The sequence below is a fragment of the Pleurodeles waltl genome, chromosome 8 (assembly GCF_031143425.1).
Source record: "Pleurodeles waltl isolate 20211129_DDA chromosome 8, aPleWal1.hap1.20221129, whole genome shotgun sequence".
Classification (NCBI taxonomy): domain Eukaryota; kingdom Metazoa; phylum Chordata; class Amphibia; order Caudata; family Salamandridae; genus Pleurodeles; species Pleurodeles waltl.
In genome coordinates, this window is record NC_090447.1 from 1432238161 (window position 1) to 1432262665 (window position 24505).

At 46.9% G+C, this 24505-nt stretch overlaps 1 protein-coding gene across 1 annotated transcript in view; it reads right to left on the reverse strand.

Annotated features, from left to right (window-relative positions):
• Positions 1-24505, reverse strand: part of BRWD1 (bromodomain and WD repeat domain containing 1) — a 1722898-nt gene that overhangs the window by 957881 nt on the left and 740512 nt on the right. Inside the window, exons 16-17 of the mRNA XM_069202575.1 lie at positions 18045-18173; positions 7548-7773 (exon numbers count right to left, since the gene is read on the reverse strand). Coding sequence (XP_069058676.1) covers positions 7548-7773; positions 18045-18173 — 355 coding nt within the window. The remainder of the gene's footprint in view (positions 1-7547; positions 7774-18044; positions 18174-24505) is intronic.

Genomic DNA, 24505 nt, shown 5'->3' on the forward strand with positions numbered 1-24505 from the left:
AAGCAGCTGATGTCTTGTTTTTTAATAAATTCAACCCAGTCTTTATCTTCCATTTTGTTTTTTAAACCTATGTTTCAGCTTAGAATTTTTAATATGGGACTGATTTTATTTTTTATGTTCGAGTTATCCATTTTTTGCTACGAGCTTTTAAATGATTGCTCTTTGCAATTCTGTAACTGTGGGGGATTACCCCTACTGTTTCTAGGGGAATTAGCTACCAGGCAGAACCTCATATTACTCAAGTTTGTTCGTTCAGGGAGTTGTTGTTTGGAGCTGATTGCTCCCTGAAGTATCGAGCCAGAATTGCCTTTTGCCTCTTGCCTACGCATCATGTTTCGGTCTGTAGCTTTTTCAAGAAGTATTGTTGGATATAGTTCTTTTTGCGGAGTAGCAATGGATATTCCCCAGGTCTTCATCGTGTTTGAACATTTTAAGATCTGTTCTGCTATCCAAGGTGAGGCCCAGACTGTTTCTGTTGATTCCCCGTTCTCTAATTCTTTTTTTGGTATGAATCTTACTGAAAAGAGATCTTTAGTTGTTACATTCTGTAAGGCTGGCAGGGAGTTGACAAGACATAAGATGTTAGACCTGTTCAGGATGTCGTGACTTCCTCTTGAGGAGTACTCAGGCATGAACAAGATCGTGGCTTCGGGCTTTTTAGTGGTTTCAGACCGGATCACAGTGTGCCCGCCACCTTCCTGCGACAGTCTTCCTTGGAGTTGGGTGTTCTCATTTTGTCTGTCTTGAGTGGTAGCTGCACGACTAGTAGGTGTTCGATTTACCTGGCCTTTTTCCCTCCCCAGTTGCACTTCTTTGTTCCTTTGTTCTTCGTAGGGTTGCCTTTTTGGAGGCCAATTGTCCCTTTTTCCTTTGATTTCATTGGTTTCCAGGTCCAGTGCTGGGCGCGATGGTGCAGGCGAATCAGTGATCCACCCAGGCTGGTTGCTGAGATTATCATTTCCAGGGCTGCCCTGAGAACAATATTTTGCCTTTGTCCGGGGTGCGGGAACTGGAGCTGTTGTGTTGTCCACGCACATGGTTGTTCTTATACTTTGTTCGTTTCGTATATACTCTGGGGTCTCTGCCCTTCTATTTTTGCCTTTGCTATTATCTTGTTCTGCCCCCTCACTAATGGAGTTCGGAGGCTGCTGGCATTTTCCGTAGTGGTCTTCTACTATGTTTGAGTAGTGTACCTGAACTAAATGTTCAGTTTTTGTAGCTGGGAGGTGCTTATCGATACAAATGCTAGGTTTGGATGTTCCTGGGCTCCATTTGGGTTGTTCGTTGGCTGGAGGATCATTTACCTCGTTTATCCCATGATTTGTTCCAGGGTCTTTTCCGGACCACCTTTCTTTGTCTAAGTCATGCCCAGATGCTTGGTGTCCCCTGGGGCCAGTGGGTATGCGGTTTATATGGGAATGGTGAGTGCAACTTTTGTCGCACAATAATCCGGGATTTTTATTTATAAAGTTAAAAACTTTATCAGTGGGTTTCTCAAAACTCTCCGACTTAATGCTTTTATCTTTATACTGACGTTGGGCGCTCTCATCACCTGTGTTCCTGATTTCTCCTATTAGGCCTATCTGCTGTAACATGTTTAAGGCCTTTCTGTACCTCAGGCTGGAATGATGTAGCCTTTAGAAAGCCTTGCCTCCTAAGTACAGCCGCACCTGCGAGCTGGCGAAATGCAGTCGTGGTTATGTCCATTGCACAGCCTGAGTTCTGCTGGCATGCGCTGACCTTCCTGCAACGTCATCCTTGCCTCTGATCTTCCATCTTCCGGCAACTGGTCAATATGCGGGGCGATGTCTGCCCATAGCTGTCTGTCATACCTGGGTAACATCGCTAGGGAGTTAGCAGCTCTTATCACTAGGCTAGCCATCAACGAGAACCTCTTTCCAATAGTGTCTACCCTCTCTGTCTGGAGGAGCAGAAATCGGAGCAGACTGATTCTTGGACTTCCTCTGTGCTGCCTGGGCCACCACTGAGTCCGGATGAGGATGACCAATTAGACTTGCTGGGGCATCCTCTGGTGACTTGTATTTCTTGTCTAGTCGGGGCAGTACTACTGTGATGGTAGCGGGGCTGTGCATCACTTTTAACCCTTCTTCCCATAAGTAGCTGACCAGTGGAATAGAGCCTACAGATCTCTGGAACGGCTCTTTAAAATCATGTAGGAAGCCATCTGTTTGCTTTGACGGCATTGGTAAAGCGAAACGCTTACCTGCTGTTTCCAGAAGATTATGAAATCCCCCGATGTCATCTGGAGGGGAATCCACCTTTGATTGGGAAAGAGAAGGAGGAGACGGAATGATGTATTCATCCCACTCCGAATGAGTGCCAAGGAGCTCCCCTTCTTCCTGATCCCCTTCCGACAAGTCAATGTCCTGAGGTAAAGTAATATCCGGCATGGCTGCATTTGTTAGTGGTAAAGAGTTTGGTCTCTGACGTGGAGTAGTAACCCCGGAGACGGGCGATGGAGGAGGTTGCTCCCCTTGAGGTGGAAAACGCCTACTGTAATCAGCCAGCATAGCACGGAGGTCAGATAGCAACAAGGTTGGAATGTATGCCCCTTCCTGATATTGTTGATCTCCTCCATAGTACTGAGGGTCAAAGGTTTCATCACATTCGTCTTCCTCCTGATATTTGCCCCACAGTTCCGAACGGGCCCACGTCGTCTGACTCTTCATCCCCCTGAACTGGTATGAGAGGGGTCACCTTACTAGGTGAGGTGTTGTAAGGAAATGCCTCCTTGGCATGGTTACCCCCTAACTTTTTTGCCTTTGCTGATGCTAAGTTATGATTTGAAAGTGTGCTGGGACCCTGCTAATCAGGCCCCAGCACCAGTGTTCTTTCCCTAAACTTTACCTTTGTCTCCACAATTGGCACAACCTTGGCACTCAGGTAAGTCCCTTGTAACTGGTACCCCTGGTTCCAAGGGCCCTGATGCCAGGGAAGGTCTCTAAGGGCTGCAACATGTCTTATGCCACCCTGGGGACCCCTCCTATCACTGCCTCCACTTTTGGCAGCAAGGCTGGAGGAGATAATGAGAAAAACAAGGAGGATTCACCCACCAGTTAGAACAGCCCCTAAGGTGTCCTGAGCTGAGGTGACCCCTGCCTTTAGAACGCCTCCATCTTGAGTTTGGAGGATTCCCCCAATAGAATTAGGAATGTGTCCCCCTCTCCTCAGGGAGGAGGCACAAAGAGAGACAGTGCTGCTGTTCTCAGGAGTTTCTTGGTCCTTTAGGTGGAGGGCAGTCCTCTGAATCCTCAGAGGTCGCTGGTCCTCTCGGATGCATCGCTGTGCAGGTTCTTTGAGTCTGGAGACAGGCCATTTAGGGGTGTGGTTAGGTCTGGGGGGAAGTAGCCAATGACTACTGTCCTAGAGGGAGGCTACACCCTCTTTGTGCCTCCTCCCTGAGGGGAGGGGGCACATCCCTATTCCTATTGGGGGAATCCTCCAAACTCAAGTTGGAGGATTTCTAAAGGCAGGGTGACCTCAGCTCAGGGCACCTTAGGGGCTGTCGTCACTGGTACGTGACTCCTTCCTGTTTTTCTCATTATCTCCTCCAGATTTGCTGCCAAAAGTGGGGGCAGGGGCGGGCATCTCCACTAGCTGGGAAGCACTGGGGTGATGTAGCAAAAGTCATGAGCCTTTGAGGCTCACCGCCAAATGTTATAGTTCCTGCAGGGAGAGGTGAGAAGCACCTCTACCCAGGACAGGCTTTGTTCCTGCCCACAGAGTGACAAAGGCACTCACCCCATGTAGCCAGAAACTCATCTGGTTGTGGCAGGCTGGCAGAAGCATGGCAGCCTAGCACTAGTAGTCGGACTGGTATTCAGGGGGCATCTCTAAGATGACCTCTGGGTGTATTTTACAATAAATCCCACACTGGCATCAGTGTGCATTTATTGTTCCGAGACGTTTGATAATAAACTTCCCAGATTATAGTGTAGCCGTTATGGAACTGTGGAGTTTGTATTTGACAAACTCCCAGACCACATACTCTTTATGGCTATCCTGTACTTACAATGTCTAAGGTTTTGCTTAGACACTGTAGGGGCATAGTGCTCATGCACTTATGCCCTCACCTGTGGTATAGTGCACCCTGCCTTAGGGCTGTAAGGCCTGCTGGAGGGGTGACTTACCTATGCCACAGGCAGTGAGAGGTGGGCATGACACCCTGAGGGGAGTGCCATGTCGACAGTAATTTTCTCCCCACCAGCACAAACAAGCTGTGAGGCAGTGTGCATGTGCTGAGTGAGGGGTCCCCAGAGTGGCATAATACATGCTGCAGCCTTTAGAAACCTTCTCTGGCATCAGGGCCCTTGGTACCAGGGGTACCAGTTACAAGGGACTTATCTGTGTGCCAGGGCTGTGCCAATTGTGGGAACAGAGGTACAGTTTAGGGAAGGAACACTGGTGCTGTGGCCTGGTTAGCATTGTTTAATAAATCCAACACTGGCATCAGTGTGGGTTTATTATTCTGAGAAGTTTGATACCAAACTTACCAGTTGTATGGAAATGCCTCCTTGGCATTGTTACCCCATGACTTTTTGCCTTTTGTTGATACCAGTTATGATTGAAATTGTGCTGGGACCCTGCTATTCAGGCACATGCACACTGCCTCACACAGGTTGTGTGTGCTGGTGGGGAGAAAATGACTAAGGTGACATGGCACTCCCATCAGTGCCATGCCAACCTCACACTGCCTGTGGCATAGGTAATCCCCCTTGCAGGCCTTACAGCCCTAAGGCAGGGTGCACTATACCACAGGCGAGGGCATATGTGCATGAACACTATGGCCCTACTGTGTCTAAGCAAAACCTTAGACATTATAAGTGCAGGGTAGCCATAAAGAGTATATGGTCTGGGAGTTTGTCAAATACGAACTCCACAGTTCCATAATGGCTACACTGAAATCTGGGAAGTTTGGTATCAAACTTCTCAGCACAATAAATGCACACTGACGCCAGTGTGGAATATATTGTAAAATGCACCTAGAGCGCATCTTAGAGAGGCCCCCTGAATACCAGTGAGACTCCTAGTGCTAGGCTGACCAGTTTCTGCCAGCCTACCACAACCAGACGAGTTGCTGGCCACATGGCGAGAGTGCCTTTGTCACTGTTGCCAGGAACAAAGCCTGTACTGGATGGAGGTGATACTCACCTCCCCCTGTAGGAACTGTAACACCTGGCAGTGAGCCTCAAAGGCTCATACCTTTTGTTACAGCACCCCAGGGCATCTCAGCTAGTGGAGATGCCCTCCCCTCTGGCCACAGTCCCCACTTTTGGCAGCAAGGCTGGAGGAGATAATTAGAAAAACAAGGAGGAGTCACCCACCAGTCAGGACAGCCCCTAAGGTGTCCTGAGCTGAGGTGACCCCTGCCTTTAGAAATCCTCCATCTTGATTTTGAAGGATTCCCCCAATAGGAATAGGGACAGTAGCCATTGGTATTGCCCCCAAGACCTAAACACACCCCTAAATTTAGTATTTAGACGCACCCCAGAACCCAGAAAATCAGATACCTGCAACCTACAACAAGAAGGACTGCTGACCTAAAAGCACTGCAGAGACAAGGGAGACAACTGCTTTGGCCCAAGCCCTACCCGCCTGTTTCCAGACTCAAAGAACCTGCACAGTGATGCATCCAACAGGGACCAGCGACCTCTGAAGCCTCAGAGGACTGCCCTGAACCCGAAAGACGAAGAAACTCCCGTGAACAGCGGCACTGTTCAAAAACAGCAACAACTTTGCAACTTTTAAAGAGGTCACTCTTCCCGCCGGAAGCGTGAGACTCTACCCTCTGCACCCGACGCCCCTGGCTTGAGCTCCAGAGAACCAACACTGCAGGGAGGACTTCCAGGCGACTGCGACCTCGTGAGTAACCAGAGACGACCCCCCTGAGACCCCCACAGCGATGCATGCAGAGAGACTCCAGAGGCTCCCCCTGACCGCGACTGCCTGTAACAAGGAACCCGACACCTGGACCAAACTCTGCACCCAAAGCCCCCAGGACCAGAAGGAACCGAACTCCAGTGCAGGAGTGACCACCAGGCAACCCTCTGCCTAGCCCAGTCGGTGGCTGGCCCGAGAAGTCCCCCTGTGCCCTGCTTGCACCGCTAGAGTGACCCCTGGGTCCCTCCATTGATTTCTATTACAAACATGACGCCTGATTTGCACACTGCACCCGGCAGCCCCTGTGCCGTTGAGGGTGTGTTTTGTGTGCCTACCTGTGTCACTCTCCCCCCCCTCCCCCAGTGCTCTACAAAACCCCCCTGGTCTGCCCCCCGAAGACGCAGGTACTTAGCTGCTGGCAGACTGGAACCGGAGCACCCCTGTTCTTCATAGGCGCCTATGTGCTTTGGGCCCTCCTTTCACCTCTGTATATGACCGGCCCTGTGTTGCTGGTGCAGTGACTTTGGGGTTGCCTTGAACCCCCAACGGTGGGCTGCCTATGCCCAGGAACTTGAACTTGTAAGTGCCTTACTTACCTGAAAAACTAGCCATTACTTACCTCCCCCAGGAACTGTTGATTTTTGCAGTGTCCACTTTTAAAATAGCTTATTGCCATTTTACCTAAAACTGTGTATGTTACTGCTCTAATTCAAGGTTCCTTACTTACCTGTGTGGAGTACCTTGCATTTTATGTATTTACTTCAAATCTTGAATCTTGTGGATCTAAAATAAATTACTAAAATATATTTTTCTTTATAAAAACTATTGGCCTGAAGTGAGTCTGAGTGTGTGTTCCTCATTTATAGCCTGTGTGTGTACAACAAATGCTTAACACTACCCTCTGATAAGCCTACTGCTCAACCACACTACCACAAATTAGAGCATTAATATTATCTAATTTTACCACCATCAACCTCTAAGGGGAACCCTTGGACTCTGTGCACACTATCTCTCACTTTGAGATAGTATATTCAGAGCCAACTTCCTACAGTTCCGTGTTTAGATCCATCCTTTCTGGCTTTCTTCAGAAGTGGATTACTGATCTAACAGTGCTGCACCTCAAAAGCTCTCTTGACACTTCTTGCCTTCACTAACATGTCAGAGAAGTACTGTTATGCAGCAACAGGTATGGACTTAACGTTTCCAAAATGTGGCCTTAAAAATAAGTCTGTTCCATAAATACAAAGAGACTTCTCATCCTGTTAGGCAAAATTTCAGAGAGCACTGTGCAAAAATGTGGTTGCACCATGTCAAAGAGCATCATATTTAGGGAAATCGGCTCCATTCCAGTTAGGTTTGAAAGGTTTCAGCAGAGAATCATAAACATATGCATACTGGGAAGCAGTCAACGCATGTCCACTTGGATTCAGAGAGGAGAAAAAATAAATTAGAAAGGCAAGGCATGAGATAATCCTATTTTTAATGGAAAGGCACAATGTAATGTTCAAGCCTTGCTAAACCTTAAAAGGGGAAGGAGAAGAGAGGGGAAACATAACATTTTATTGACATAGCTCTTAAACTTTTAACAATTCAGCTTGCATAAAAGATACTCAACACTATGCATGCTTTCTATGAAATAATCTTACTTGTGGCAACGTATCCCAGCTGTGGGATAAGGTGCTCATCTGCACAGTTCTCGCGACCTGGAACCAGTCTCTGATATTTTGTTGGGTGAGGGTTCCCATCGACATCAACCAGGAACGGTGGCGGCATTAGGTGAGGAGCTTGTTGAGTCTGCTCATCAAGAACATAGTTGTTTGCATCTCGAATAAGTGGTCTGTAGTCCGTGTGGAAAAACATTTGTTCTGGAATCTAGGATGATATGCAACACAGATCATATGATAATTATTTACTTCTTCTAATTAAAGTATTTAAATAGAAGTGGTTGCCTATGACAAGGCAGAAGGCGGGGTAAATCTATTTAATAACCAGGACAATAATTTCGTAGCTTTCTGACCTTTTTAAACATATCAAAAAACTCTTCAATTATAAATCATGTTTTAAAAAAAAATCAAGAGCATTTTTTTTCTTTCCATTTTTTAAAACACACACACACAAAAATAAACAGTTAAGGGTCCTTTGAAGAATAAGTTACTTACCTTTGGTATCCGTTTCCTGGTAGAGGCTATATTTAGCTGCAGATTGCTTAGCAGCAACAGACGCAGTGCAAAAAGGTTCCGTCCCAGTGGCCACAGCAAAGGCCCACCGTCTCCCAAGTTGGAAAGAAGACAAATTGCACCTGGATGGGACCAAAGAATCACCACCTGTGTTGCAGAGCTTTCTTGATGTCCATAGGAGAGCAGGATCCACCAGCTGTTTGTTGTCGCTGAGGTGCCTGCGGATGCAGGGGAGTGATTACTTCACTCCAAGGGAGATTCCTTCTTGCTTCCTGGTGCAAACAGAGTCCTTGTGACTCTGGTGAATGCACAGCTGCAGTTGTTGCAGAAATCTTTTAGGAGCTGGAGAAACAATGTTGCAGTGGGAGCCCTCCCAACTGGATACAGTCTTGTTTCAGTTCCTAAACAGACCAGCAGCGATTGCGGGGGTCCAGGTTGCAGGAGAGTCATGCTGAGTTTCTTTGTAGAGTCTTGCTTGATAAATCTAGGGTCCCACCCTCAGGAGAGCCCTTAAGTATCCCTTAAAGGGGGTTGGACACTACATGCAGTGACCCACATATCAGAGGGGGTCAGGGACGTCACCCCCCTGCCTAACCAATCAGATGCTCCCAGGGGCCTCTGCAGATCTTGCTTCCAAGATGGCAGAATCAAGCTGCCACCTGACAGAGCTCTGTGAACCTCCGTAGGGGAGGAGTTGGACATGGAGGTGGTCACTCCCCTGTCCATTGTGTGGTTTCACGCCAGAGTGGTACTGAGGGATCCTACACTGGTAACAAATTGGATTATGCAAGGAGGGCACCAAATGTGCCCTTCAAAGCAGTCTGGGGCACTCAGATGCCACCCAACTCCAGTTCAGAGACGCCCATTTCAAAGTGAGACGTGGTCACACATCTTCCCTACAGGAAATACTTTCCTCTGCCTTCCCCTGCGCGAGTTAGGTTCATCAGCAGGAGGGCAGAACAGTGTTGAGGGTCAGCAACAGAGTGGACTGACATGCAGACCATGCAAGACTCTACAGGCAGATACTCGAAGGAACTCGCAGAGTGTAAGAAAGTAACCTCTTTCTAGCATGGTTACTCCCACTTTTTGCCTGTTTGTCTGTGTTCACTGGGATCCTGCTAACCCTCTCCTCTAAATTGTACCTTTTTCTTCCCACAATTGGCCTACTGGTCCCCCATGTATGCCCCTAGTATATGGTACTTAGGTACCCAGGGCATTGGGGTTTCAGGGGATCCCTATGGGCTGCAGCAGTTATTCTGTCATCCATAGGGAGCCCATGCAAAGGGTTCTGCAGGCCTGCCTTTGCAGTCTGCATGAACCCGGTGCACACACCCGGTTTTACTACAGGTCACTGTAAGTCACCCCTATAGTAGGCCCCCTGAGCTTAGAGGGCAGGGTGCAAGTACCTGTATGTGAGGGTACCCCTGCACTAGCAGAGGTGCCCCCATGAACTCTAGCCCCACTTTACTGCACTTCGTGAGTGCGGGGATGCTATTTTACACATGTACTGGACATAGGTCATTACCCATGTCCAGCTACATTATGGTAACTCCAAACCTGGGCATGTTTGGTATCAAACATGTCGGAATCATACCCCAATACTGTTGCAAGTATTGGAAGTATAATTCCATGCACTCTGGGGGCTCCTTAGAGGAGCCCTGGCATTTCTACCATCAGTCTAATAGGGTTTTCTGGGCAGCCCAGCTGCTGCTACCCGTTAGAAAGGTTTGTGCCCTCCTGCTGCTTGATCTCATCAGGCCCAGGAAAGCAGAACAAAGGATTTCCTTTGGGAGAAGGAGGTAATACCCGCTCCCTTTGGAAATAGGTGTGACTGGCTTGGGAGGGGTAGCCTCCCCAAGCCACTGGTTTGCTTTGAAGGACACATTTGGCTCCCTATGTGCATAAACCAGTCCACACCGGGTCAGGGATTCCCCAGTCCCTGCTCTGGTGTGAAACTGGACAGTGGAAAGGGGAGTAACCACTCCCCTGTCCATCACCACCGCATGGGTGGTGCCCAGAGCTCCTCCAGAGGGTCCCTGGGTTCTGCCATCTTGATTCCAAGGTTGGCAGGGACCTCTGAGAACATCTGAGTGACCAGGGCAGGCAGGTGACCTCAGAGTCACCTGGTTAGAAGACCAAGTTTCCTCTTTGGGCTACACAGGGTTTTCCTCTGGGGTGGCGCCTCAGATTCGGCTTGGAGGACTCCTCTGGAACCTCTGCTTCGACTTCTGGCCTCCAGAACCACAAATGGACCCTCCAGAAACCAATAAGCTGCAGATTAATGAGGAAGACTCTTAAGCAACATTGTATCCAGATTTCCTGCCAGCTCTGCAACATTTCCCCAGCCGTGCATCCTCAGAAGACTGCAACTCTTCAGCCTGTACAAGAAGAAGGAGGAATCTCCTTTGGGGTAAAGGCATCACTCCCCTGAAAGCACAGGTACCTAGCTGCAACGACGACCGGCTGCTTGGATCTCCCCTCATCCTGAGTGGCGTGGCTCCTGCATAACGGGTGGTGGTCCAGAGAGTCTCCCTTGGTCCCCTCTACCAGCTGTCGCACATTGGTGGTGGTAAGTCCCTCCCACTCCACGCAAGACAGTAACCCCATGCACCGCATCCTTTGCAGCTGCCAAAGCTAGTCTGTTTCATCTCCAAGGGGAACTTCAGGCAACTGTAGCTCCAGCTCCCAGCACTCCCTCCTGCAACTCCTGGGCCTCTGCGTCGTCCTCTGGCGACGTGGGAGCAACTGCTGTGGTGCTGCGTCAGCTGGTTCAGCGGTGTAGGAAAATGGCTCCCTGTTGCAGTTACACCCACTTTTTACCTGATATTGATGCTGACTTGACTGAGACCAGCTAACCAGGTAAAAATTTACCATTGTTCAACAATGGGCATATCCCTGGCACACAGATAAGTCCATTGTAAAAGGTACCAGTGGTACCAATGGCCCTGTGACCAGGGAAGGTCCCTAAGGGCTGCAGAATGTGTTGTGCCACCCTAAGGGACCCCTCACTTAACACATGCACATTGCCATTGCAGATTGTGTGTGTTGGTGGGGAGAAAAAGGCAAAGCCGACATGGCATCCCCCTTCGGGTGACATGCCCACAACCCACTGCCTGTGGCATAGGTAGGTCACCCCCCTAGCAGGCCTTACAGCCCTAAGGCAGGGTGCACTATACCACAGGTGAGGGCACAGCTGCATGAGCAATATGCCCTTACAGTGTCTAAGTCCATTCTTAGACATTGTAAGTGCAGGGTAGCCATATTAAGTATATGGTCTGGGAGTTTGTCAACTCCACAGAGCCATAATGGCTACACTGAATACTGGGAAGTTTGGTATCAAACTTCTCAGAATAATAAACCCACACAGATGCCAGTTCTGGATTTATTAAACAATGCACAGAGAGGGCATTTTACAGATGCCCCCTGTATTTTACCCAATCCTTAAGTGCAGGACTGACTGGTCTGTGCCAGTCTACCATTGAGACGAGTTTCTGACCCCCTGAGGTGAGAGCCTTTGTGCCATCTGAGGCCAGAAACAAAGCCTGCACTGGGTGGAGGTGCTTAACCGCTCCTCCCTGCAGGAACTGTAACATCTAGCAGTGAGCCTAAAAGGCTCAGGCTTCGTGTTACAATGACCCAGGGCACTCCAGCTAGTGGAGATGCCCACCCCCTGGACACATCCCCCACCTTTGGCAACAAGTTCAGTGGAGATAATAAGAAAAACCAGGAGGAGTCACCTACCAGTCAGGACAGCCTCTAAGGTGCCCTGAGCTGAGGTAACCCCTGCCTTTAGAAATCCTCCATCTCGGTTTTGGAGGATTCCCCCAGCAGGAATAGGGATGTACCCCCCTTCCCTCAGGGAGGAGGCACAAGGAGGGTGTAGCCACCCTCAAGGACAGTACCCATTGGCTACTGCCCCCCAGACCTAAACACACCCCTAAAATTTGTATTTAGGAGAGACCCTGAACCCAGGAAATCAGACTCCTGCAACCTACAACAAGGAGGACTGCTGACGTGAAAGCCCCACAGAGACGACGGGCACGACAACTAACTTAGCCCCAGCCATACCGGCCTGTCTCCAGAGTCAAAGAACCTGCACAGCGACGCATCCAGCGGGACCAGTGACCTCAGAGGACTGCCCTTCACCTAAAGGACCAAGAAACTCCAGAGAACAGCAGCACTGTTCAGAAACTGCAACAACTTTGCAACTTTGAAACAACTTTTAAAGAGACTCCACTTCCCGCCAGAAGAGTGAGTCTTCACACCCAGGACCCGACGTCCCCGGCTCAAGTCCAGGACAACCAACACTGCAAAGAGGACTCCCAGGTGACTCCAACGACTTGGACACCCTGAGTTGACCTCCCTGCACCCCACAGTGATGCCTGCATAGAGGATCCAGAAGCTCCCCCTGACTGTGACTGCCTGGTTACAAAGGAACCCAACGCTTGCACCAAGCACTGCACCCGCAGCCCCCAGGACCGAGAGGAACCACCTACCAGTGCAGGAGTGACCAGCAGTCGGCCCTCATCCTAGCCCAGTCGGTGGCTGGCCCGAGAAGCCCCCCTGTGCCCTGTCTGCATCGCCTAAGTGACCCTCTGGTCCCCCCATTGCTTTCTATAGCAAACCCGACACCTACTTTGCCTACTGCACCCGGCTGCCCCTGTGCCGCTGAGGGTGTGTTTTGTGGGCTTGTGTCCCACCCCCCCCCCCCCAATGCTCTACAAAACCCCCCCTGGTCTACTCCCAGAGGACGCAGGTACTTACCTGTAAGCAAACTAGGACTGGAGCACCCCTGTTCTTCATAGGCGCCTATGTTTCTTGGGCCTTCCTTTCACCTCTGCACCTGACCGGCCCTGTGTTGCAGGTGCTGTGGCTTTGGGGTTGCCTTGAACCCCCAAAGGTGGGCTGCCTATGCCCAGGAGACTGACTGTGTAAGTGCTTTACTTACCTGCAAAAACTAACCAAAATTTACCTCCCCAGGAACTGTTGATTTTTGCAGTGCCCACTTTTAAAATAGCTTATTGCCATTTTAACCAAATCTGTGCGTACTACTGTTTTAAATCAAAGTTCTATACTTACCTGTGTGAAGTACCTTGCATTTAATGTACTTACCTCAAATCTTGTGGCTGTGGTTTGTGAGCATGGGGCCCCGAGAGGGAGTCCATGTCGACTATACCTTTTTATCCCAACCAGAACACAATCTGCAAAGGCAGTCTGCATTTGTTTGGTGAGGGGTCCCTTCTGGTGGCACAATACATGCTGCAGCCCTTTGGGACCTTCATTGGTGTCAGAGCCCTTGGTACCATGGGTATCTTTTACAAGGGACATAGCTGTATGTCAAGGGTGTGCCAACTGTGGAAACAATGGTACGATTTAGGGAAAGAACACTGGTGCTGTGGCCTGGTTAGCAGGACCCCATCTCACACTCAGTCAAGTTAGCATCAGATATCAGGCAAACAAGTGTGTGTGGGAGTGTGTGTGTGTGTGTGTATGAGTGTGTGTGTGGGGGGGGGGGTGGGGAAGGGTATTGCAAACAAACAAGGGGACCGTTTCCTACAGATGGCTTAGGTGGCGCAAGGGGCAGTGATGAAGTCTATGAGGATGAGGCCTATGTTGAAAGATTAGCCCTTAGAAAATCCCTGGAAGACAGGATACTGGCCATAGAAAGGGAAAGAATAGAAATGGGTCTATCATCCATGAATGGTGGCAGCTATGTGATACAAAGGGACATAGTAGGAACTTCTGAACTTAAAATCCCCAAAGGAATTGACCCCAAATACGAGGAGGGTGAGGCTATCACTAGGCAGTTCACAGTCTTTAAAAGGGCCAGTATCACCAGAGACGTTAACAAGAAGTACTGGGGCTCTATTCTTTGGGTACTGTCCTCAGGAAAGTGCAGGGATAGACTCCTGACCCTGAATGAGACAGATGCTGGGTCCAGTCAACTCATGAAGGGCACCTTGATTGAGGGATTTGGGCTCACCACTGAAAAGTACAGAATCAAGTCAGGGAGACTTGAAAAAGCCAGTAAGTCCTGGGTCGATTTAGTAGACTTTTCAGTAACGACACCAGGTGGCTGGTTAAAAGGTAACAATGTGCATGATTATGATGGGCTTTATAATTTACTTATGAAAGATCATCCGTTAAGTGATTGTGTTCAGGAGAAGTTACATCAATACCAGGTAGACCTAAATCCACTTTTTCCTGAAGAGTTGGGAAAGAAGGCAGACCCTGAGTCAAGACAAGGGTGACCAGAACTACCACTGGTGGGGGAGACCACAAAAAGCCCCCTAAGGGAAAGATGGTAACCAGAAGAAAGACAAAAACAAATAGTCTTTCAAACGCCCCCAAAAACCTGATCAAGAGGGTGGGCCCCCGAGACTCTTCTCCATCTAAATGGGGTACAAAGGTAAAAGCTGGGATCAAAAAAAAAAAAAATAGAATAAAAGCTTTGTGTCAGGACTGGAAAGCTCTTGGACACCTTCCTGGAGGACCCTACCTATCCCCACAAAAAATTCCTCTGTGCACCTGTAGTAAATGCAGTGGTAAGTCTCCAGATGGATTTCCAGGTGGGTCCTGACCATGTCAGTGAACACATTGAAGCAACTCTAGTCTCTGAATGTGGGGTAGATGTAGCTGCTCTGGCTCTCTGGTCCAGTAATCTGGTGAGATACAGACAAAACCCACATTTCAATGGGGTTAGGGTTCAAGCACGGAGAGACACTGGTGCCAGTGTCACCATGGTGACTGAGTATCTTGTGTCCTCAGACCAACACTTAATTATTGAGAGATACACAGTCCTCAATGCTGATAATCAGACTAAGGTACCTCCCATGATGATGGTATCCTTAGAATAGGAAGGGGTTTCTGGCCAAAATAAGGTGGTGTTATCTCCCTGCTATTTATGTACAATGTCTGCTAGGCAATGATTTGGAGCCCTCAGCATGGGCTGAGGTCGGAAGAAATACCAATGCAGCCATGCTGTGTATACCTGAATGGGACTGTGAGAAAACACGAGCACAGGGTGAAAAAAGCAGAGTTGGAGTTTGGAACAATTGACCAACCTACCAAGAGAAAGGTTAAGACGTCTGGGAAAACAGCTTCTAAACAGACACCAGATCAGGTCCACTCTCCTCAGGGAGAAGACCTGTCAGCCCCAGATGGAACTGAGTCCCAGGAACCTGGAACTTACATGGCAGAGCTCTGGGGCCCAGGGTGACCCTCTAGTGAAAATCTGTGCCAGGGGCAGAGGATCTGTCCCACTACTAAAGGCCTGAGCCAGCAAGCTGCTGATCAGGAAAAGGGAGTTATCAGTGGCTCCCACAGGACCTATTGGTAGGAAGGACTCCTTTAAACTGAGGCCAAACACCCCAAACCCCAGCCACTAGGAGTGTGGTAGTGCCTCAGCAGTTTAGAAATTTTCTGCTCACATTGGCCCATGACATTCCCCTAGCTGGGCATCTTGGCCAGGCTAAAACTTGGAGTAGGTTGGTGAACCACTCCTTCGGACCACGTACGTCCCAGAAGGGTAAGGAGTTTTGTAACTCCTATGCCACCTGTCAAGCCAGTGGTAAGACTAGTGGCTACAGAAAGGCTTCCGTAATTCCACTACCAGTGGTTGGGGTTCCCTTTGAGAGGGTAGAGATTGACTTTGTTGGTCCCCTTGACAGCACAAGGAAACCATTTTATACTAGTTGTAGTGGATAATGCAACCAGATATCCTGAAGCAATTCCCCTGAGGACTACTACAACATACCACCCACACACCAATGGCCTTGTTGAAAGATTCAACAAGATATTAAGCGGTGTTTAATTGGTGGACTCCCAGAGAAACTCAGGAGACTGGATGTCTTACTTCCATGCCTGCTTTTCGCTGTCAGGAAAGTGCCACAGAAGGGAGTAGGTTTTTCCCCCTTTGAATTTCTGTTTGGACATCCTGTGAGGGGACCACTTTATCTTGTGAAATAAGTATGGGAGAGACCTCTCAGAGAACCTAAACAGGATATTGTGAATTATGTGCTTCAGTGCACACAGCCTTAGCAGCAGCGCACAGGGCGCCATTATTGTTGCACATTGAGAAAAAAAAATAGAGGGAACACTGCTTACATTTGGCCCCACTTGTCACTTCTGGAGCAGAACAGAGTCTGTGAGCAGCCACATAAAGCCACCTTGTTGCACACAAGAGTACTGCTTTTGAGTCTGCAGAGCCTGGGGGAATATTTACATGGCAAGGAATCTGCGATTAGGAGGATCCATCACACCTCATCTTTCAGAGTAGCTAAGGGACCACATGGATTCAGAACCAGAATAAAGAAACCACTGAAAGAACTGTCAGGCAGCGGAAGCACAATAAAAGTATTGACTGTTAACTGGTAAACAGATGCCCCAGCACATAATTTCTAAACGAGGCTGCTTGCCAATGAGCTGTCTTTGCAATCTGTTTACTTGCCTTGAAGAAGTAGATGTGATGGTTTCATCAAATTCTCATATGGTAAGAAGACTATCTTGATAAGGTAACCCTGACCATTAACTACATCGTGGAAAAGTAAAGGTAGTAGAGAACATCACTGCCCAAGCTCCAAGTGGCTCTTTGTTGTAAATGTTCCACTGTTGTTTCTGTGCTGAGGGTAACTGCATTTTTGTCCCCAGAGGCATCCCAGGTGGCTCTCACTTTGCCAACCCTGGCAGAATCAAAATCAGCACTCTGAGCTTCTTTAGCATTACTCTACACTTCCTGACTGCAGTAAATTAAAGGTTCTTTCACTCTGCAACAGCTGGTGCTCCAGACCCTGCTATTCCCCTCATTACACCCTGGGAGAGAAGCACTCATACTACATGTAGTTTTAAGCAGCAAAAGCACAACTAACACAGGGCCAATGGCTCAAGTGCCCAGAAGTCAGAAGGCATACCTAGGGAGGAGTATGGCTACATGGTTAAGTTTAGAATTAGGAGTTGGACAATGTTTTAATTCAGCATTCAGCCTTTGGTACAGAGATTACTATGTGCACCCAGGTCAAGAGTAGAATTACTTGAGCTACAACTACAGCATATTCATCCTAACTACATCCTCTGCTCCTAGCCTGTAAGCAAAAAGTGTTTGTTGAACACAAATAACAATGGAGGATAGGGGGGTGGCAGGGACACCTATATGGAATGAGAAGAGGTGTGAAGGAAACATGAGCCATGAGTAATAACTCAGCAATTTCAAACTTTGGCATGGCTGTAAAGAGGGGCATCCCTAAGGGAGACGGCTCACACCACTCCTAAATCAGATAGCATGTTTGCTAACAATGTACAGTAGTCAAGGTATGCCAACTACTTTATCCAAGTCAATGAGGTTTTCCTTGTAAGTATATTTAGAGGATTAGTGATTATCTGAAATGCAATGACTAAAACAGTGTTTATGTTGCAATTATAAATGCTACAACTTAGAAAAATTATGAAACCCAAATGGGTGCATGCAAAAAACTACTTACCCAAATATTTCAGACATTTAAAAAAAAAAAAAAATGTTAATTTGTTCTCAAACTTATGAATGTGCTCAAATAAAAAAAGTAAAAATCTAGCATTGCTTTTCATTACTACTGTCTGATATAGCCTTCCTTCCTTGTGCAATCTGAACAATTGCTGTCTCAATGAGTGTGAAATGCTTCCTATAAAAAATAAGTGCATTGTGGTCCCTGAAAACAGGTCTCTGTCAAGCAAAAAAAAACTGCAGTTTAAGAAAAGTGATATTGAAAAAGTATCTTAATCCAGTTAGGGTGCAAGTGATTGTGTGAATGCGTGAATATAATTACAGCCAGAACAATTAAAAAAACATGAATACATTCAAAACACTAGTATTTATCAACCGCCCACTCCCTTTCCCAATAAAAAAAGCTGTTTCATTGTCTAAACATACACAGACATGTAAAGCTGTGGTAAAGTTCTAGTTAGTTTAACAGAATCTGAAATTATTAGACCAACCTTATCATAAGGGGCACTGCTTCCAAAACCAAATATTAACAGATGCCCATGAGAATCAGTACAGGCGAAATGCTGACCATCGAGAGAAAATTTACAGTCAAATACTGCTCCGTGTCCTTGACCTTCAATCTAAATTAAAATTGGAATAAATAATACAGGTATGTTTTTGCATGAAAATTCAACAAGTTCCATTAGAAGAGATAACTTACAAAATCAGTCTTGCACAAATATGAGCATCAATATGAAAAATGTACTTTCTGGTGGATACTTTATATACCTGCAGATTCATCACCTGTTGAACATGTTCAGCTGCCACACTGAATTCAGAGATCTTTCCCGTGGCTCTCTTGCACTGGTAGGGGGCACAAGACCATTTCAGTGCCAGGTGCAAAGCCATGGTGATGCCAGAGGAGCCATAAACACCAACTACGGTGCATCAACATCAGTTCCCTGTCAATTATTTTCCTGTGCACTTGGAGGCACAAACTAAGAACCACATCAACAGTGAAAACGAGGTGCAGTGCTTTAATGGGAACCTTTTAACCTGGCATGATCATCCTTCAGAACACGTAGATAGATTGGTGAGGAATCAGACGGTGGCTATAGTATCCACCAGGAAAGTTTATACCAAAGGTAAGTAACTGTTTTAGGCTGCTTCTGCCTGCAGATTCCACACCTGTGAACAGATTATTAACTCCGTAAGTGGGGAGTCTGACAAAATAGACAAAAAAGTAGATTTTGGAGCACAGACGTTGTGAAAGAACCATCGCAATCCAGACAATGCTTGGCAAAAGTGCAAAGTAAAGCTCACATCACCGCGAGACAGATCTCAGCCATAGAAACACCTTTAGCACAGCTGGTGTAGGTGATTTGATCCTGATGGAAGGGGGACAGATTACTTCTTGTGGTTCCTTCTTAGGAAGGGCAGAGCACAACTTGATGCATAAAGATATCCTTGGGGAGAAAGTCCTCTTCTGGACAGTTTTGCCCTAAATACATACCAGACAAAGAGCTGGTCCATCCGACCTGATCTCCTTACTTCTGTTGATATAAAAACCGACCACCCTACGGGGGTCCACCCTTTGTAGCCTCTCCTCCTAGGATAAATGGTCAGAGGATAAAAAGTAATAAAGGTAATAGATTGCACCATGTGCGAATCCCCCCTCCCCCACCCTCTGCCTAACTCTGGAGGCTAGGGAGAGGGGAAACTAAGGGACTTTAGAAAAGAGAGCCTTGAGCTCTCAGTGGGTCCAGATCGTGTTCTGTATGCCAAGTGACAAACCTATGCCACCCTACAGAGCAGAACATCTTGTGGAAGTATGTCAATCTGTGTGAATTAAATCGACCACTTCTGCAGAAGCTGGAAGGATATTAAGCACCTCCACCCAATCTCAAAGCATGAATGTGAAGGTTCTGGTGGTGGGGATATAGTACCTGCCCCTCTGACTAGAAAAAAGTTCCCCCCCAAGAGGAAAACAGAGCAAAGGACACCAGGAGAGGAGCATATTTCTGTGCACCAGACCCTTCTTGGCCAATTCAGGAAAATTAAACATGACTTAGACCGGGTCTTAGCTAATCTTCCTCAAAGTCTGAGGAATTAAACTTATGGGAGGAAATGTGTAATGAAATCGAAAGTACCACTTCTATCAAAACCCAAAGGTCACAGAACTGCAGGTAACGGGCATTCACATCAGTAGCAAACAGATTTTGCTGCACCTCCCCTGGGTGAAGACGCTACTTGTGGTCGGCAAGATGATGCCAACTGAGGCAGTCAGCGCTGGTGTTCACAGAGTCAGCTATATAGTTGGCAATTAGCCAAATGCTATGCGGGTATGCCCATGTTCAGCCTCCATGCTTCTTGACAGAGAAGTTGGGAGTCACCCTCTGCTTGTTGACCACATCACAGCCATACTGTCCGGCAAGACACAGACAGATGGGCTACCAAGGAGGTGGGTGGTCGGGACTTGAGCCCCAGCTGAATCAACCTAAACTCAAGCCAGGTAATCTGAAGTACCTGCCAGAAGCTTTCAATATCCTGCTTCCCCAAATTAGCACCCTTACCAGAGGTGGATGCATCTATAACCACTGTGGCCACAAGTAGTGAAGGATCGAAGGACATACCTGAAGACAAGTGCAGCTCCATTGACCACAAGGACAGGTGCGATTCGGTGTCCCAAGAGATCACAAGAACACCTGCCAGACTCCCTCGTGTTGGAATCACTTCCTGTAGAAGCACCCATGGACAGCCCCCAATGTGTCAGTATGCATGGGAGACCTGAAGGATGCAGGAAAACAACAGACCTAGCAGATGTATAATGAACAGAACTGGAATTCGAGCTTGTATCTGATACACAGTAATGTATCCAGTACTGCCCTTAGAAATAGGAGGTGCTAAGGGGGCTCTAGGTTAGACATGGGCATGTTGATGGAAATGACCAGTAAAAACACACAGCTTTTGCCAATAAGTGGTGTATCACCTTCTGTGGGCGACCTGGTTTTGAGCTGTCAGACGTCCAGATACTGGAATGTAGTGACTCCAACATTTTGAGATGGGCCAAAACACTGCCATCAACTTCATGAAGGCTTGAGATGGCAATTTCAATATGAATGGGAGGGCTACAAACTAGTTGTAAGTAGAAACGATCACCAAACACAGGTACCTCCTTTGTGACTGCAGGTGCAGTATATGGAAAAACACATCCTGCAAGTTGAGGGACACCATTCAGTCTCGCACCTTCAGAGCCAAAGGGACCAAAGCAAGGGACAGCATCTTGAAATTGTATTTGTGCAGGTAAAATGTCAACAGCCTGAGATCTAGCATAAGATAAACAGTGCCATCCTTCTTGAGAACCATGAAGAACTGAGCACAGCATCCCTGTAATCTTTTCTGCTCTGGCACAAACTCCACTGCAACTTTCTGGAGCAGGATTATCATCTTTGGCTTCAGGATAGAAGTCTGTTCCTTCAAGTTAGCTCCTCCATGAGACTCTGGGCCTCCCCCTAGAACTCTATAAAATGGCTTTTCTCCTGGAAGCACCAAAGACAATAATGCAGAAGGTAATGGTGTTAGCTATGCCTGAGTGGTGAAAGCGGCATCAGAGGTGTCAACTGAAGGGTAGGAGGTGTTAGAAAACATACCAATGGGGCTAGAGAAGTTCCAAACAAGGAAAAACGGCACAAAGAGCAGTACAGAGCACCAAAGCATGCTATGAGGTCAGGAAGTACTCCAGGGGGCCACAACACACCTGAAAAGCTGTATCATCAAATTCAGAAAATATAGCAGTTTGGCACCTGGTGCCAGAAAATTCAGATAAGTCTGAGGAGGAGCAAGGCCAGGAAGGAGAGGCGGAGGCCAAGGTGACAAAAGCTTTTCAGCTGGAGTGATCCCAGCCAATCCAAAGCTTAGAGGACAAGTCTGCAGATGAAGGAGAACCTTTAGGGAACTTTTCTTTAGAATGAGAACGTCTCAAAGGTAAAACCCCATGCGCTTTTTATGCTTATGCCTTTTTAATTTGGAAGATTTAGCAAAAGGGGAAGACTTGGAATTGGATCTTGAGCACGAACAATGTCAAGCCCGACTGCTGTCACCGGTGGGCTATGAGTAGCTTATCATAATGCTCCTTGATGGCTTTGGGATGCATACTGAGACAGAAGTTTCAGAACCTCTAGTCCTGCCTCAAGCTAAACACCACAAGCTCAGTAAATGCAGGTCAGTAATTGAAAACTACTGGTTTCAATCATGAAAGGTCTTAAAGCTTAACTTCTTGGAGGTGGTATCCTTAAGCAGTGAATGTTTTTTCAAATTCAGAATCTGTGGGGAGTGTCTCGAAATTAAGGAGATATCTTGGGACCTGTGCAGACAATATGGAATGGACGCTGATTGGGTGGCACCTTATTGCTCCATTGACGTCACCAGTGTCACATTCAGCACAAAAATGGAGCCATGAGCCCCTTGCCTGTGCAGGAGAGCTTTGGGAAAAGTTTCCAGATCTAATATTGTGGATGGGGATTTTCAACAAGTGAGGAATCTGCACATAGAAGTATTAATCAGAAATAAAACTGCAGCAATTAACTAGTTGACAAAAAAACCTAAAAAGGCTAACAAAGTATTTTTAAAGTAAAAAAAAAAAGCAAACAAACGTGTTAGCAACATTTAGAAAATCTGTGACTGTTCACCAGATTCCTTATCAACATAAATTATCAGTTGCAACTTCTACACAATCATAAAGCCCCTATTTTATTTAATACAAAGATTTTCTTCAAGTCCAGTGACAGAATCAACAGATTTCACTTACGTAAACATACATAAACATCTAAAAATATGGCATATATCTACTTGTCACATTGCTGTATCTGTCTGCTATTACATTTAGACATTAATGCTGAGTGAAGAACAAGTTACTTACCTTCGGTAACGCTTTTTCTGGTGGATACACTGACTACCTGTGGATTCCTCACCTTATGAATTCGATCCTTGTGCCAGCATCCAACGGAAAGTCTTCTTCCTAGCTGTCTACGTCGACGAGGACGTCATAATGGCACGGCTCCGCGTGACTCCGTCTGACGTCAACGTGCCAATAAGAGGTCCCCGTCGGCGTAGTAACGTCAGTTTCACCTCACTTTTTTTGTGCTCTTAAAGCAAATAGGAGTAAACCGACCATGAAAATTGATCAATAATATGGAATGGTTTCTTACCTGTAACTCCAGTTCTCTCGTAGGGGTATTTCCATGATAGTCATAAGCACTGAATAGTTCCGCGCGCCTGCAGGGACCCCGGAGCACTGTTGTGTAGTATATTCTTAAGTGCAATCATCAGCTCCTTGACAAAAAAGGTCTGTGAAAAACACTTAAGAATAACAATGTGCAGCCTATGTGAACAGCTACACAGGCCAAATTGTTAGAAGAAAAAACAGTTGTAGTGTAAATTTCACGTTTAAACCTCTATTTATTCTATAAATACATAAATAAATACATTCTCATATTTTATTTACACCTCTCATGAGAATAAAACAATGTAGGGCAGTGTAGCCCATAGGCTGCCATTATACAGAATGAAAATAGAGCTGTGCCTTTAAGAAAGTAAAGTCTTCCTGTTTCCCATCATGCACAGCAAAAGGCAGTTGCCTCAGTTCTTTTTTGGAGGCTATTAACCTGACATGAAGAAAAACAAAACATTTGTTGGAGTACCAACCTCCATAATATTCATGTTCTATGTCAACTCCACCGGGGAGGAGGGAGGGTTGCTTATGACTATCATGGAAATACCCCTACGAGAGAACTGGAGTTACAGGTAATAAACCATTCCTTCTCTCGTTGGGGATTTCCATGTATAGTCATAAGCACTGAATAGAGTAGCAAGCCCATCCCCATAACCGCGGTGGAGTAGATATAAGAATACTGAGAAAAACATGAATCATGCAAACAAATTCTTGAGCAAAGCCTGTCCAGCCTGAGCATCTGCCCTAGCGTCTGTATCAAGGCAGTAATGCTTAGTAAAGGTATGGACCGACCTCCAAGTGGCAGCCTTGCATATTTCTGCCAAAGGGACATTTCTCATCAAGGCTACAGTAGCTGCTTTCCCTCTGGTAGAGTAGGCTTTTGGCCTCCCACCAAGGGATTTGTTTGCTAACTGATAACATAACATTATACATGAAACAATCCACCTGGATAAAGATTGTTTAGATGTGCCCAAACCTGTTCTGATTGGGCCATAGTTAATAAAAAGCTGTTGTGATTTTCGTAAGCTTTTTGTCCTGTCCAAGTAAAATTTCAAGACTCTCTTTACATCCAGAGAGTGCAGAGTTCTCTCAGCAGGAGTAGCTGGATTCTGAAAGAAAGTCGGTAATGAAATTGTTTGGTTCACATGGAAGTCGGAGACTACCTTAGGTAAAAATTTTGGATGAGTTCTCATTACCACTTTTGCAGAATGAAAAACCGTGTAGGGTTCCTGAGCGCAAAGGGCCTGGATTTCGCTGACCCTACGCGCTGAAGTGATTGCCACCAGAAAAGCAGCTTTCCATGTGAGATGTTGCAGCGATGCCTTATGTATCGGCTCGAATGGCGGCAGCATCAGACGTGATAAGACAACGTTCAGTTCCCATGGAGGAGAAGGCTTTCTAATGGGAGGAAAAACCTTCTTTAAACCTTCTAGGAAATCCTTAATAATCGGAATCCGAAAAAAGGAAGTTTATGAAGGACTCTTTCTGTATGGCGTGACAGCCGCCAAGTGAACTTTTATTGACGACAGTTGTAAGCCCGATTTTGCCAAACTTAACAAGTATGGCAGGATAGATTGTTCTCCACAGGAAACCGGGTCAATGTTGTTGTGTAAACACCAAATGCAGAATCTCTTCCACTTGCTTGCATAGGCTGATCGTGTGGAAGGGCGCTTTGCTTCCTTCAGAATTTCCATACAGTCCTGAGGTAGGTTCAAGTGTCCATATTGCACTAGCTCAGGAGCC